Source organism: Talpa occidentalis, unplaced genomic scaffold (genome assembly GCF_014898055.3).
Source record: "Talpa occidentalis isolate TD23 unplaced genomic scaffold, MPIMG_talOcc4v2.1 talOcc4.14, whole genome shotgun sequence".
Taxonomy (NCBI): Eukaryota; Metazoa; Chordata; class Mammalia; order Eulipotyphla; family Talpidae; genus Talpa; species Talpa occidentalis.
In genome coordinates, this window is record NW_023601433.1 from 11,463,069 (window position 1) to 11,480,075 (window position 17,007).

A 17,007-nucleotide genomic window follows, 5' to 3' on the forward strand; every position below is an offset into this window, starting at 1 on the left:
GTTCTCAGCTGGAGTACTTTAGGAGAAAGACCCAGAAGAGTTCAGGCAGGGGTCACGTAACTGGGCAAAATTCCTGCATTTGCTTCTTTATCTTTCTTTTTTTTTTTTTTAATCTTTCTGTATGGTGTTTCTCTTTGATGCACACCCTTAGGATGATAAGACAGGCCTCCTTCCCCCAGTTTTGCAGCTGGGCAGAGATGAAAGAAAGTTATCTTCCTATCAAAACTGACAGGGTCAGCGAGTCCCTCAGCCACACGGGGAGTTGCTGAGATTTGTATGAGTGGGGCCTCTACACCTTTTCTATGTTGCGGTTTTCTTCAGCCTGAAATGTCCTTCCCCTACCCACACTGTCAGTCACCTACTTGTCCCGCAGGCCTGGGTCAGGGGTCCCACGAGAACAAAGGGCCCCCACAGCAGCCCCTGCTGAACCGCCTCTGCCTGACAGGTGGATTGAACTATCTGAGCTACCTGCCTGGGGACTCCCTCCCTCCACTATGAACCACCTAGTAATGGTGGCCCCCTCTTCTGCATACCTCGTGCCTAGGGTGCAGTCATGTGGACTGAATGTCTGGTGGATGAATGGACTCGCAGGTGATCTAGGCTGGTGTCTCTGCAAATGTACATTCCAGGATGTCAGCCCACAAATGCAGGGTTGTGTTTATTCAACCTGCACTAAAGAGTGATTTATTCATGTGCAAATGAGTGTTCTGCTCGCATCTTAAAAACACGCAATCAACGTTGGTTTGAGCTTATGCTCACGGACCCCAATCATGAGGATCTGAAAAAACCCAGTTTTAGACTTTAAAATGAAGGTGTGACATCTGGCTGCCACTTAGAATGATGGAGCTTTCACAGGTGGGTGAAGCTAAAGTGGGTTTCTCTCACTCTGGAGGTTTGCTAAGGTGTTTGGGCCCCGACAGCTGGACGGAAGCCAGGGTGGGGACAGCCACCCCAGGAGTGTCTTAATGGTTGCCTGTCTTCCTAATGGAAGACATAAGCCATCTGTCCACGGCTTTTGTAGCCACAGAGACCTGATCTCTCCAGAAGAAAGGCAGCACATTCCCAGCTGCCTCCTCCTGTGCATGTATATGGTGTAGGGGTGGGGGGGAGGGGCGGCAGGAGGGCAGGTGAGCCCAGGAGACAAAGACAGTACTGTGAAGGCGGGATGCATCTGCCCATGCCCAGACCACAGGCCAGCAAAGGGATCAGACTATGGAAAAAGAGAAGACACTTTTGCCTGTGATCTGGGTTCTCTCGGAAGCTTTCAAAGGCATGTAGTGGAAGCTTCCTTAGTGTGCCCCACAACTGCCCAGGTGGGCATGGCTTGCAACACCTGCCTGCCACAGAAAGGAGCCATCGTCCTCCGCTGTTTATGGGCACTCAGCCTGCATTCAATTGAAATAAAGGGTTCAAATGCCTTTACTGTTTTATGTCAACAGTAAGTGGTTGCCTACTGCAGAGGTTTTGTTCCTAAGTGCTCTTGCGGGCACAGCTGCAGAAAGCAAGGTCAGCGCCTCAAGGCAACAGGAGCTGGGGCTCAAAAATAGAGAAAATGGTGACAGATATGTCACAGCAAATTGCAAAAATGAACAAAGTTCCAGAACAGTGTTGTCTAAGAGAACTTTCTGCAATAATGCGTGTCTTCTCTCTGTGCTGTCCAACATGGGAGCTGACTTTTAAATTTGTTGAATTTTAATGAATTATAATTAACATTTGAACAGACTAAGTGGCTGATGGCTGATGCACCAGATGGTATAGCTCCCATATCCCCTCCTTCTGTTGACCTCAGGAGCCCCCTGTTTCGCAGACAGGACACCTGTCTTTAAAATCCTGAAACCAGTCCTTACTGCACCTGAAAAATAATTTCTAAATTTAATTTTGCACTTGGTTTTGTTTTCACAAGCTCATGCAAAACGTTTTTGAAGAGCCTTTAGTGCCAAAAGGTATCTAAAGGGGACCAGGTCTTCCATCCACACAGAAAAAAGGGGGAGCAGGCACAGATTTTCTTCTCCATCTTCTCTCCAAGGTGATTCTGTGCCCTTGCAGAGTGGAAGTGAGCTACAATGCTTCTATGCAAAGCAATTGTGGAAATTACAATAGAAGCTTTTCAGCTTGTTGCACCCAAGTTCTCTTGGTGATGCTGGGTAAGCGGACACTCACTAAGGCTCAGGAAGGTCCACCATCCCGATTATTTCATGCCTGGTGTTCTTCTCTATTAAATGACCACTCAGCTACTCTCCTGGACATCATGAGGTGGGTCCTGCAGGACAGGAGATCACAGGCCACCCCCCACCTCCCGGGAAAGCTGTGAAGATGACTCCCGCAGAGAGATTGGAAGCACCGAGAGGACAGCTCACGCTCTGAGCACAGTGCTGGCAGTGTGTGCATCTGGGGTACAGGACGCTGGGTCGCCCTGCTGTCATGTCAGCAAAGGCATCTCAGCCTTCCCTGAATGGGCTTTGTGTGCAGTTAGGGGCGAGTCTGAAAGCTCTCCCACTTTTATTCATGGAAAACTCACAAAGAGAAAAGCTAGTTCCTCTCCAGGTAAAAAGGATTTGGCCAAGTATCTTTGCCACCTCTCTCCTGTCTGATCTTAATGGATTATAACTACAATTTGAACAGGTTGGGGGGCTGGCATGAAGCCCAGGGCAGTGATTCACTGGCCTGGGGGCTGCACCACTGAGCACTTAACTCCTTTCTAGGAACTCAAAGAACCTTTGGCTCCAATGTCTTCCCTTGCCTTTCAGAAACCATAAAACACCAAGTGTCAGGTCGCCCATCCATCGTCACAATCACACAGCTCTTCTCTGTGAAGTGCAGGGAAGGCACATACTCACTGACTTCCATGCAAAGAAATAAAACACTCAGCGCACGTTGACTGCCCCGGAGCTGTGCAGCTTGGGCCTCACACTCACCTGTCCCTCGAGAGTGGCTGAAGTCGCCCTTCACCACGCGGCAGGTCCGGCCGTCCCCACTGCAGACCCCGCACCGGTCTTCTTTGGCTGCAGACCCGATGATGCCATCACAGCCGATTTTCTAAACAACCAGAGAGCTGGGTTATTCTGTGTTTAAGCTGGGGATCTTGGGGGGCTTTAAATAGGCTGCCAGCAGGGCTGACTTCTGCAGCAGCCCAGCGCCTGGGATCCACAGTGCTCTCTGGGGCCATGAATAGAAAGAATCAGCCAATTTATCTTTTTTTTTTTCTAAAGATTTATTTATTTATGCAAACGAGAACTGGGGTATAGGCCACAGGTGTGGGGGGTGAGAGGGTTCACCAGAGACAGAGTGGGATAACAGAACAGGCAGATTGACTGAAAAACACTGCTGAGGGGAGCAGCGGGCGAGTCAGGAGAGGTCTGCTGTACCATGTGGGTAGCTCCTTGGTGGGGATCGAACTCGTGCTGCAGTGGCAGCAGACAGCTTCATAGGTTGCGTCTTAACCCCCTGCGCCACCAGGGAGGCCCCAATTTATCTTTATGTACATACTCATTTTTTAGTATTTCTTACAGAGGAGGGGCCCACGGACATCACTTGGTGACCTGAAGCCCTGGTCTCGCCCCAGGGCCACCTGAGGCAAAAGCCAGAGATGGGGGTGTGAAGCTGGTTCCCACACCCCATCCTGCACCCCAACTCAGGTGTGATCATGCGTTTTTCTGGGAGCTGGGTGGGTGACCTTACTGTGGATGGAACAGGCAAGGCTCAGCAGATATGGCAGAAGCCACACTGACTTCTGCTGAGGTGGGGATGAGCCAACAGCTCATTCAGACCAACAGTCCTAAAATACAGGTGATATGCACACACTTGACTGACAGTAAGGCTATGGCCAGCACTGATTTAGATCTCCCAGGAGCCAGCATTTGAGCAGATGCAGTGTTTGGAGTTGATGTTCTTCTTTTTAGGGACAAAGTCAAGGGCAGTCAGGAGCCCAGAAAGGCTCTGATGTCTGTGGGGCTGTGGTGCAGCTGCTGTGTGACAGCCAAGCACGCCTGGCCCGCAGGGAGCTGCTCTGGCCTCTTCCCCGGGGTGTCTATAGGCATGTCCAGCAGGGTCCATCTCATCAGCATCTGCCTCTCTCAGAAGGCTCAACAGAGCATCTGATGTACACAGGCCTGGCATCCAGACCTGGGGTACCAGTTGGTGCTTTCTGAAACGCAAGCCAGCTGGTTATTATTATATTATTATTTTTTGCGGCAGTGATTGGGTCTTAGGGAAAAACTAGTCCCCCAAGATGGTAAAGACACTCAGTTAGGTCTTTTCAGATTCTCCTTGCTGTGCTCCCTGGAGGAAACAATCCCCCAGGTCTGGCCAGTGTGGTCAAGCCCCAGGGCCCAGGGGCCCAAGCTCATTGGGTCAGCTGTCTCCAAACCCCAATATCCTCCACAATCACCTGGGGGACTTGAAAGTCACCCACTGCTGGGATGGGGCCCCATGATTTGTGTTTCTAATGATGCTGTGGGCTCAGGACACATTGAGAAACCACGGATGGGGGTTAGTCCCTGTCAGTCCCGGGGGGTGGGTGAGGGGGGAGTCCCTCTCGTAGCTCTCCTGTGAATGGAGCACCCACTGGGGCGGTGACTCCTGTTGCTCCCATGTCACCGCTGAGCCAGAACAGTTCTAGGCTCAAGTATCCTGGAGGGACATGGGGCACCCGGCAGAGCTGCCAGGATAGCAGCCTCTGGCCCCCCTACACCCTCACAGTCACCTAAGTGATTTCCTGGGTTGCCTGCAGGCCCTGCCAGCCAGTTCTCTGTAACTGAGAGCACGTCTATCCCTCCATGGCCTTGGCCTGGAGGACTTGCCTCTACATCCCAGCCAGGCTGGCCCTTCCTCAAGCGCCATCTCCTTGGAGAGAACTGCCACACCATTCACAGCCCCCACTCAGTCCACGGCATGATTTCCTGTGCATGTGCCAGCCCCCAGGATGATGAATGGTGTTTATGTGGGCTCCGTCTGTATGTGGGATGAGGACAGAGACCCTCTTGATTATGCGCGCATTCTAGTGGCCATCCCGTGGAATGCCTTCAACATAAATATTTGATGAATGAGCAAATCAAATTCCAGCCTATGCACTTTCTGCTGGGAGCTCTCCCTGGCTCGCATCCAGGCCTTCACCACAGTTGTTCTGTTCACACGCGTCTGTCTCTTCTTCCCAACAGAACGTGAGCGCACGGAGGATGGCATCTGAGAATTCTTTGTACCCGGTCTTCACCCCATGCACACAGTGGCCAGCGTGGTAGGGAGCACATAACGCTCATTCCATAGATGCCCAAGAAGGATGACCTCCTATTAAGCTGGGCCGTGGCAAAACTGGCTTTCTGATATAGTCCTCTTGACTCTCTTCTCTGTCCCAAGATGGACAGCAAGCCCTCTCAACGTGCTGCAATTTATTTCTCTTGTATTTGAATAGGGACTTTGGAGATTTGGAGGGTCCTTTCTTTCTTTCTTTTTTTTTAATAAAGATTTATTTATTTATTTATACAAGCACTGGGTACAGTCAGAAGTGCGGGAGGGTGGGCGAATTCACCAGAGAAAGAGCGGGGAACAGAACAGGCAGACTAACGAAATACACCGCTGAGGGGAGCAGCGGGCGAGGCAGGAGAGGTCTGTCATGCCATGCGGGACCCTCACCGGTGTCTGGGGATCGAACTGGCGCTGCAGAGGTTGCAGGAAGCTTTGCAACCCAGCACTCAACCGCTGCGCCACCAGGGGAGGCCCCAGGGTCCTTTCTTTAAATGCAATTTTCATTGACTTACCATTGGTTTATAGTACCCTCTGCTTCAGGGTCACACCTTGCTATCTGTTTATACCACACTGCCCCTACCAGCAAGGTTTCAGTGCCATTCACGATATCAAATGTTCTCTCTCCATTCTTCTCACACCCTCCTACCCTCCCTACTGGTCTTCACTATATTTTTCTGAGTCTAAGAGTTATTTTTTTGTACTTTGTTAGTTTGTCAATTTATATCCCATCTGAGTGAAACCCTTCAGTATTTGTTTTTCATTTTCTGACTTACTTCATTTAGCATTATCACCACGAGTTCTATCCATGTTGTCTCGAAAGACAAGTTCTCGCCTTTTTTATGGCTGAGTAGTACTCCACCAAGTATATATGGATCTTCTAGGGTGGTTTCCATGTTTAGCTAGTGTGAACAGTGCTTCTAGAAGCATATGTCTTTTTGAATTCGTGTTTTCATATTCTTCAGATAAATACCTAGAAGTGGAGTTGCTGGATCATATGGTATTTCTATTCTTAATAAATCTCCAAAGATGATCCTTGTTTTTTCACTCCTGTCTAGCTGGGAGGTGCAGCTCTTACCTCAACTTCATAGCCACTTTCCAACTATGGCCTCATTCTTTCTTCTGTTGAGGATGCCGCTGACGTCTTGTTTAAATTCGACTGGATTTTTTCCAGGCCAGCAGCACAGCCCTCACCCTACATTTCCTGGGCCCCTGGGTGAGTTCCACTAATTCCTGCAGAACACATCTTCCTCTTTCTTCACCTATCCCTGTTTTACCAAATGACCCATACTTCCTTCAGAATAGCTGCATGGAAAATAAAATTTCTGAATTCTTCCATTTCTCAAAATGACTTAATTGTGCCTGCCTGGTTGGTTGCTCATTTGGCTGCATACAGAATTCTGTAATTATCTCAATTTTCTGCCATGCTCAGTCTTTCTCATTCCTGCTGTTGGTTGGTTTTAAATACCTAATGATTTCTGGTTGACTATTCGAATTTGAGAACGGAGCACAGAAAGGTGGACTGAGAACTCTACCTTCGGTTGGTAAGGTGCCAAGGAGGCTTCTCTTGGAGGCTGGCAGAAGGGAAGCTGGAGTCTGTCCCCAAAGGGTGAGTGCTGTGCACAAGCCCTGAGGTCACCATGACCCAGCTGTCCTTGAACAGTTTAATCACAGGACCTTGGAAACACCCCCTGCTGTTCTGCCTGCATGCAATGACCTCAAAGCCCATCAGGCTCCACTTGCAGGGTTGGGCCTGGTTAGACAGATTGTAGGAGCCTTTGACTTATCTCTTTGTTTTCAGCCAACACCTCACTTCCACCCTCTATTCCCAAGTCCTAGATATCTTCCTGCATTCTGCTTTTTTAAAAATTGAAGTTATATCACTTCATTACATTATGTAAGTTGCAGATATTATTGTTGAGAATTAATATGTGTATATGCTACATTCAGTTACTCATTAAAAGTCCAAATCTATCCTCCACCATACCATTGTCACCTTTGGCCCAACGTATCCATCCTCTACCCCCTTCCCTTCTAGTAACCACTAACTGGTCTTAAAGACTAAAGTTTACTTTTGTTTCATTTAATTCATCTGTTTATTTTCTCCATATATCATATAACTGAAATCATGTGGTGCTTGTCTTTGGCTTATTTCACTAAGTAGAATTTCCTGTAGATACATCAGGCATGATGCAAATGGCAGGATGTCATCTTTTTTGTAGCTAAATAGTATTCCACTGTATAGAAAGACCACATCTTCTTTTTCCATTTGCCAACTGATGGGCTGTTTTCAGTTCTAGGCTACTGTAAATAGTGCTGCAAGAACATGGTGACCTATCTCCTTAGTGTTTCTGTGGTTTTGATTATGACTCCTGTGTGTTCTAGTTCTGACCCCTGCTGCTTTGTTCCCCTGATGACACTTCCCCCATTTCCGTCCACCAGAAAGAGGGGACATCTTTCTTTTGTCAGTTTTTTCACTGCATGGTTTGCACTCTGCTGCCTATACCTTTGGTTTAGCAGGGCCTGGGATGGAAGAGGAGCAAATATGGGGCCCAGTGAGTTGGTTTAATCCAGAAATTGCTATGGGAAGTCAACCAGATAAGAGGGGCACAGGGAAAGGCTCCAGAGTTTTAAGCTCTGTCATCAATAAGACTTGGCACCACAAGTCCCCATATTTCAGAGATGTCTGCAGCAGGGTCATAGCATGGGAGAAGCAGCAGCAGAAGAGGCATTGTTGAAACACAGGCCAAGTTTAGTCCTGGTACATTTTTCTGCACTTGTCACCTGTCCTAATCTGGGGGCTCTGAGGCTAGCTCCCAAACCTTCTAATATTCATAGTTATTCTACTGCCTAGTAGACTTTTGCACACAAAATGGAGGCCAACAAATTTGGGTCAGTGAAAATGGTCCATTAAAATGGGCTCCAGATTCCAGAATCACTGAAGTCCCAAGAGCAGGTGATCTAGCATTTTATGACATTCACAAGTACCCAACCTCTCATTCCATCCATTCTTTTCAACATGCAGTCCAAGATTCCCCTCTGAGCCAGCCCTGAGGGAACACAATCAGACATAATCCTTCCACTGCAGAGACCACAGGCCCTGAAAGTATCTTGTTTTCAGGTTCAGCAAACCCAAGACATATACACAAGTGAGGGTCCCAAGGCAGTGTCATCCCAATCAGAGCATGTTGGCTACATATGTGCAGAAGCTACCATAGCCTTAAAGAATCCAAGCTTGTCTGGTCTTGGGTAAGTTCAGATCTGGCCATCCGTGTGACTCACCCACTGAAAGCCAGTAGCCGCTGCATACGAGCAGCACATTAACTTGCTTTCTTTGCTTCTGGAGGCCAAGAGTCAGAATCATGAATGATGGGACTCCTGATTTATAGGGACTTGCTGAAAAATAGACAATGTTTGCATTTCTTCCCCCAACTCATTCCCACTTTTATGAGTGCTGTTAAGTTTCATTTCAGCATGTTAAGTAATTTGTGACTCACTGAAATAAAACTTAACTCAGTCCTCATAAAAGCGGAATAAAATGGTATTTCCATGTTTCATGTTATGGTTTGAATCAGCCTGCTATTTGCAGCTCCGTGAAATCTACTCAAAATTCCATTTTGGAGCCTCTTGTCCCCTCCATTCCCTACCGACTAGTCACTACCTTTCTCAAAATTTCCCCAAACTCCTTATAGTAACCCCAAATAGCAAAAGTTATAGCTAAAGGGAACAGAGGGAAAAGCTTGTATGTAAGCCATGGGGATATTTCTAAAGTACCATCTTATATAAAATATGGATGGTTTCTACCTTTTTTCTACTAGAATTAGATAATTATATCAGTGTATAGGTACAGCTCCTCAGGTCACTAAATGCCTGTTTTTTTTTTTTAATTATTATTACTATTACTAATCTTCTCTTTAACCAACTTTCCTTGTTTGACCCATTCACAAGTATCACAGGAATCCAGAATATTCCATCTTGACAATTACTGTGACTAGTATAAATACTAAATTTGTCTTTATTTTCTTAAAATCTTATTAGGTATGGTCAATTATAATAATAAAACTCCATTAGTTATAACTTTACTAAATTGGGTTTTTTTGAGAATTAAAATGGTCTAAAGTTAATCATTATAGTTTCTTTCTGAAGAAAGAGTCTGTTGGAAACATTGCAGATGGTATTTTTTAAACTTCCTTCAAGTTACTTCTTATGGTTTTAATCTTGTGAGGTGCTTGCAGGTAGATGCTGCCCCCAACTATCAGGATGGTGCTCCTTCTGCCAGGACTGGTGGGCTGCCTGGAGGCAGCAGCTCCCTGGGGCATATTCACACAGATGAGCAAGATGGCCTGTGCAAGCTCTTATTTAGGAAGGAAAGAACCTGCCCTTGGCTTGCACACAAGCTTGCTGAGAACCATCAGCAATTTCTCCATTTCAGTAATAACCATCTGTGCTTTGTTTACACTTCCTGGACAGTTCTCTGTCTGGACATTCTTTGCTACGGCGTGGTAGCCCTGAGGGTCCAGTTCAACCACCCACCACCACCTCCTTTCTGGGACAATGCCTTGCTGAGATCTGCGGGTACCAAGCATCCATCACCCACACAGATCTGTATTTGACGACAAAGCCAGGCAGGGTCAAAGGAGTCCAGAAATTGTATGCTGCTCCCTGAAAAGTATGGTGAGCGGTTGAGACTTTGCAGGGAAAAAAATTCACGAGGGTTGAAAGGGTTGGCTGCTGGGGCTCCTGGAAGTTGTTTCTGTGTTTGTGTCTTTCTTTTTCCTTTGACTCGTGGCTGCCTGTGCCCTAGGCCAGGCTTCTGTAGACCACGAAGGTGTCCCACCTCCTGGGCGAGTGGCTCAAGGCTTGGAGGCAGGTTTCTGGTGCCATCACAGCTAAGGGGGATGACATTTCTCTCTCCCAGGACCCTTAGGATTTATATTTTTCCAATATTTTTGGCTATTTACCTGGAACTGATAATCAGAGAGGATGTCAATTTTAGGAGGAATGAAGCATCTATAGTCACAGCTCCAAGCCCCCGGTTTCTCTCCTAGTAAAACCAGAAGTCCCCTCAGTGGCTCGTGGCAAAGGGACACCTTTGCTCAGTCCTCACAGTTATGAGTCAGTGGAGGTGAAACAAGGAAAAGTGAAAATTTGGAGTAGAGGCCTGGTTTTCCTTCTTAAGCCACATACACATGAGCCTAATGTCCCCCCCCCCCCCGCTTGCTCAGGCTCTGGCAGCTGTGGTCAACACTTGGTGGACTCACTGCATTTGGTGGACTCACTGCCCAGGACACAGGCATTGGGCTGGGGCTGGGGTGTCCCCAGGCTCTCTCACAACAGGTGCAGACTGAACTGGGTCATCAATATAGCCTATGTGGAATAATTGAGGGTGGCATCACCAGTCACACCCTCTGGGTACTGGAAACACACAATCTCTGGACACCCCCTTTGCTCCCCAGTGGATTCCCTGGATCAGGAGGAGGCCCGTTCAGATGTACAAATGGCACTGTCTTCGGAGGGTCAGGCTGCAGGCGTCCCCAGCTTATAGATTCAACTCAGGTGTAAGTGAGATTCCTCCCTCCTTCCTTCCTCTGTGTCTTCCTTTTATCCCCATTCTCTATTTTTGAAGGTAACTTTGGTGCATAACATTATGCAGGTTTCAGGTGTACAGACCTAGACAGTGGCATCTGCGTACACGACACTGAGCTTGTCACCAAAAGTCTAGTTTCCACCTGTCGCCCTACAGCTGGCCCTTTTGTCCACTTTACCTTCCCCCTCCTGCCTTCTGAAATGGTATTTATCATTGTTTTAATGGCCATGGACATCCAACATCCGGATGGTTTAGGGACGACATTCCCTCGGGTGCAGCGGTTCCCCCAAACCAGGCACGTGTGCCCCCCAGGCCAACCCCCTCAGCCACCTGCTCAGGTCTACAGTTTAGCCCGCATGAAGCCCGCAGGCGAGTTCCCAGCAGGTGAGTTCCCAGCGTGTCCAGGGTGGGCTTCCACACCTCGACCAGCCCTCTTGTCCCCTTGTCGTGAGGCCTAAGGTTATTTTATGACTTGAGACTGTGATGTTGTTGCTATTTCAGCCACTACTCCCAGTGGGCCTGCAGTGGCTCAGCCACAGGACTCCCCACTTCATGCTTAGTCACCGGACACCCCTCTTCACGCTCAGCCACTGGACGAGGCTGTGGGAGGCTGCAGGGAGGGACACCCACCTCCCTGGCCCTAAGGCCTCTAGCCCACCTCAGCCCCTCTGGGAGAGGGGCCTCCCCTGCACAGCCTCAGCAAGGACACAGGAAGGAACATCACCTGGCACCTGCCGTGCACGCAGAGGTCGGTCTCGTAGGGCCCGCAAGGTGTGCCGTCCAGGACCCTGTCGGCTACCAGCAGTGGCGACTCCTTCCCCAGCGGCGAGCAGTACAGTTCACACGGCTTCTCTGAGGAGGGAAAGGCAAGCGTTACCATGGAAGCGGCATGTGTGGGTGCAGGGAGCAGGGGTGTACGGAGGGGGTGAGGCTGGACATGGCCCCACCTTGGAACACTCTACAGCAAATGGCGAAAGACCTCCGGCCCCGGTGGGTGGCATGGGGGGACAGGGTGTGGGGTTCTGTGGGTTCTCTCTCTTGTTCTCTCTATCCTTTGCAACAATACAGTATTTCCTTTTCTGAAGGCACTAAGGATATCAGGCAGAACCAGCGCTCTGCTGGGTGCCAACGTCTCAGTAAGTTGACCGTGGGTCAGGGTGAGTGTGGGGGCTGCTGCTGCAGTGGGGAGCAAAGGTGGGAAGGATGCTATGGGCAGGGGTGTGGGCCCCACAGGTGTCTCCCATGGCAGAGGCTTTGCCAGCACAGAGCTTCAGCGCTGAGGGACAAAAGCTGCAGGGCTGGTGGCAATAGGTCCTGGGTGAGGGGAGCTGGGGTGAGGTACAGAAAGGGAATGAGGGGCTTCCAAGGCAACTAAAGAGCCATGTCACCAGGCAGGACAGAAACCCTGGTTCCTGCAGTTTCTGGAAGCAGGTGAGTTCCCAGAACTTGCCAATTTCCCTCACCTAAGCTCTTTTCTCTGTCTGAAAGCCTCTCCCTATAGTCAATGTTCTGGAACATTCTCATCACCCCAGTGGTTGCAGCTCCTCTCTGGAGTTCCCTCTTCTCCCACCATGTCTGGCTTGAGTCTCTGTACTATGGGACATGCATTAAAGCCTCAGTGCTGTCCTGTTTCCCTAGAACTGTCTGAGCCACGGCCATGGACAAGGGGATTTCTTAAAGGTGGGCCCCAAGGCTAAAGGAGTTTGAAGGGACAGATTTAAATTACCTTTAGGCTGGAGAACCGACAGAACTGGGAGTTCTCAGAGGATAAAGGACTGAGCAATTGGCTTACAGAAGAACTTGGTAGGTATTTTTGTCTTTCTCTACTAACTTTAGAATCAGTTTGTCAATAGTCACAAAAGAACTTGCTGGAATTTGTAGGATGGCACGGAATCTACAGATCAGGTTGGGAAGAAGAGCGAGGAGGCAGAGCCCCTTGAGATGCTCTAAATAGTCTCCTTCAGGATGACTTGGGTGGGCAATTGATCTCCTTTATAAAACACCACAGTAAATGACATGAGGGCCTAGGATTCAGCCTTTGGCACATCACCAATACTCTTTCACCCTTAGTAGTACAGGAGGTCAGACAGTCTCAAAAGTTACGTGACCACACACCTCAAGGAGAGAGGCTTGGCGCACCCTCTGGTGTGGCTGTAGTCTGGCCAGATGGAAGTCAGATTGAGGCTGGACTGTGGGGAACGGCTCCCTGGTTCTCACTGGCCCACCTGTTGCCAGGATTAGGCTTGGAAGGAGAAGCAACAGACATGGCAGGGGGGATGGGCTCAGGGGCTCAAGAGCACATGGTCACATCAGCTTGGAGGGGTCCCAAGCACAGTTGTGGCTCCTTAGCCCTCATGCTCTTCATCTGCCAGTAGTTACAAGGTCTCACTAAGGTGGGATCTGTTTAAATTTGAGTACGAACCCAAGCCATATCTGGCCTTAGGTGCAGATACATGCTGAGAAGGCTGATCAGCCCCCTTGTCCCTAAAGCTGCCCAGCTTAACCCTATAGTCATGGACCAATAGCGGACACCTGACTGTAACTGGACCAACCAGACTCTCTGTCCCCACCTTGATTTAGAGCCACCCTGCTGTCACCTAACCAGCAGTGGCCATGTGACCGTGGTTAGACCAACCAGCCTCTCTGCTAGGAAACCTGCATGCAATTCAGACACAGAGAGGTATCTCTCATGCATGGTGTTTTTCAAAGAAGTCTCTCCTCTCTTATTGTCAATCCTGAAATCCCAAAAGCTCTGAAGATGGCAGGTGTTTTCTTACATTTATGACAAATACATTTGGCAGCAAAACTAGGGTTGGCTGACATGAGGCTGTGGCTGTGTCCAGTGCCCCTCCAAGAGATGAGTCATGGGTTACCTGGTAGAGATCTTCCTGTGTCTGATGTGGGTGCTTCTCTGACCCCACTGGGGAGGGGAGGATTAAGTAATATATGGTTGATGCACTGTTATTGCCTCACACCTAAAATACTCTCACCTGTGAACCACATTTGGCTCCAAAGGATTTGGATAAGGGAAAAAGACTGACATGAAAGACATTATGGCCGCCCGGCCAGTTCTGATAACACATGAGGGCAAGTTGTAAGAAAGTCTCTCTGAGTAGGTGTGGGAAGAAATGACTTACAGACACAGGAGTGGATGGAGAGAAAGCCCTGACATCTCCAGAGGCCCTGGACCTCTAGCTCCCACCATCACACCCCAACTCTCACCTGCCCCTTGGAACACATGACACCTGCATCTTTGCAACCACTTCCCTGCTTTTCCTAAAGCAACTCCAGCCAGCTTGGCCAACATGGGGTCCAAGAGCCCTAACCATCATCTCTTTCACTCCTGGAGGCTCAGACCAGGAGTGGGTTCTGTCTACTGGGGAGAAGGGAGCTAGAAAGGCATGTCAGACATGACCTTTGCCAAGCCCTCTGACACCTCAGTGGGCACAGGGCCTGCTGGCCTGTGGAGGGAGGACTGAACTCTTGATTTCCACTTAAGTGAGATGCCAGGGGGAAAGCAAAAAAGGGGGTGGGTTTGGAAATGTGCCATCTCAATGGGTTTCTGTCTCAGGCTTTTCCACTTAGAAATATTTTCTAAGGAGAGTCTTTGTCTTCTTTTGGAGGTGGTATGGGTTTGTGGTCCCGAGGCCTCCCTTGGAAAATCTACCTCTGCAAGAATTTTTTTTTTTCAAGAAGAGAAAAAAGAAAAAATATAGCTTCCCCTTTCTTGAACTGTGCGTAACTCGCCAAAGAATTCCGCAGTGATAGCAAGGCTATGAATAGGGCAGTCATTCGGGCTTGAGAAGCGCCCGACCGCAGGAATCACTCCTATCACGGCTGAGCTAGAATCGTGCCTTTTATAAACCGACTTCTGAGAGGAACACTGAGAATCTGTATTCTCCCCCGGCCTTTGAATCGGCCATTTATTATTTTGTTTACACCCTTGTGAAACAGTCCTTTTAAAAAATGCTAGCTTTTGTTGATATTTGAGAGGGAAATGAAACCAAATATGCAAGAAGTCATGACAATTGCACCCCAGAAGGGCTGCCCTTGCAAAGCCCTGAACTTGGGGTCTTTCAAAGGCAGAACACTTACTACCAGCTGGCAGTCCTTATCAGCTAGGGTTGCACTTTTAGATCAAAGACACTGGTGCTCTGGCTGTAACTATTTATTGCTTTGGCAGAAAGGAATAAAAATCAAGTAGGCGAAAATGCTTTCTGAAACCCAGTGAGCTCCCTGAATGGCTTCACCGCGCGGCTTCCCAGAGAGGGGCTGAGGAAGACATCAGATGCGGCCATGGAGCTAAGTGAACCATGGGGTTCAGCCACCCCAAGTGGTTAGGAGTGAAACAGACGTGGAATCTGCACTTGGAGAAATCTGCGGAAAAATGGAAGTGTGCGTGGGATTTCTGCGCTGAATAAAGGAGGTGGGAGACTTGAAAAAGGAAGCAAGACACCAGGAAAGAACAACTTCTGGCAAATAGCTGAGTGGAGGAGCCTGTCAGGTCCGACCGGGACAACCTGAGCTCTCACTTCTTGCTCCGGAAGGAGAGAATGCCCCAGATGAGCTACACTGGCTCTTCCTGGCAATCTGGGGACAGCTGGAGGTTTGGAAGCAAAGTCTGGTTATCAGAACTAGCTGCTGTGCTGGAAACACCAGGGCGCTGAGGGGGATCCCTCCTTAGGGACCCCAGGTACTGAGACCTTTGCGTCAGGTGAGCCAGGGTCAGTTGAGCTCCTGTCCTGGCTACAGTCATTCCTTTGGGAACTCTAAGGGGATCCTGGGGGGTGACTACACCTGGGATTTTCCTGTTACAACCATAGCATCCGCACATCCATCAGCGGTTGGGGGCCACGGGGAAGGGGCTGGGACACCCCACTGAGGTATTGCTGTGACTTGGTGCAGGAGGACTTGAGTTCTCCTTCCTCAGTCAGAGGGTGTAGTCTCCCCTCGGCAGAGAGCGCAAGGCAGGGAGGCTCCCTTCTCCTGAGGTCTGCAGGTCAGGTGCCAGCACAACTGCCATCATAAAGCTCCCTGAGGTGGTGTTCATTTTATACAAGGAAAATGTTTGGGAGACTCCTGGGCGCTTTAAGCTGAGCCCACGTCCGAACGGGCTGGTGTTATCTGATCTAAGCACCCCAGGCCGCTTTAGCCGAGGGTCTGAAGCCACTCTGGCTGGTTACCCACCTCCCACCTGCCAGCTATGCACACTGGAGCTTGTCCTGGCAGACTGATGGATGCAGGCTTCAGAGATTCTCACGACACATTTGTTTTCCAGCTTTCAAGACTAGGCACACATCAGGCCCTGCTGCTTCAGTTCTTATTAAAGCTCCTTCACTTTTCACTCATGAAATCACCTTTTCTGTCTTCCTCAAGTACTGGAAGCCAGATGAAGGCTGCTTATTCTCTGAGTCAGCTGCTCCGGAAGTGGGGTCAGCTCCTTTCCTGCTTCAGCTGCAGGAGTTTATAAACCTCTGGAAACCTGTACCTCTCATCTAGTTTTGTAGATTCAATGAGATGATGTCTGTGGGCTAACTTGCACCTGGCACATACGAGGCTCAATAAATGGGACCATATTGTCATCATCACAGCATCTTGGTTTTCTGAAGATGAGCAGAACTCCAGGTGTAAAAACCCTGCACTAGTCCTCACCTCAGACAAACACCACAAAGCCGAATGCGAGCGCATACACCACCTACAGCTGGACCAGGTACCGCAAACGCTTGCAACGACCCCCTGGGTGGAGTCTCTCAGTTGGGAGAAAGCCCTTGGAAAGAAAGTGTGACCTGCATTTGTTATCATCTTCCCCAAGCTGTAAACAGTCCACATAATTTATTTCCAAATATTCCAGTCAAGGGTAAGAGCCAACCCAAAATGAACCAAATGGGAAATGCAGGGACGCACGGACACTGAGGAGGGAGCGACAGACACGGGCGGTGCTGCTTCTGCGGCTCTGGCACTCCTGGAGGTTGGCCCTGGTCTCAGCACATGGCACCCACTGGCAGGCTGCCAGCCACCCGCCTTGGGAGCAATCTGGTTGGCTGCCTGCCTCACAGCTGCTCTTGGGAAATCTCAGCGAGCTGGGTTACCCAAGTTCACCCTTGCCGCTCAGAAAGTGGGTCAATGGCTGACTTGGACAGGACCATTGGGCGTCCTTTGGGTGGGCTGTGGGGGTGTGGAAA

At 49.3% G+C, this 17,007-nt stretch overlaps 1 protein-coding gene across 1 annotated transcript in view; it reads right to left on the reverse strand.

The window, feature by feature from the left end:
• Positions 1-17,007, reverse strand: part of ADAMTS17 (ADAM metallopeptidase with thrombospondin type 1 motif 17) — a 239,828-nt gene that overhangs the window by 61,915 nt on the left and 160,906 nt on the right. Inside the window, exons 14-15 of the mRNA XM_037510070.2 lie at positions 11,550-11,677; positions 2,916-3,036 (exon numbers count right to left, since the gene is read on the reverse strand). Of these exons, the coding sequence (XP_037365967.1) occupies positions 2,916-3,036; positions 11,550-11,677 (249 nt within the window). The remainder of the gene's footprint in view (positions 1-2,915; positions 3,037-11,549; positions 11,678-17,007) is intronic.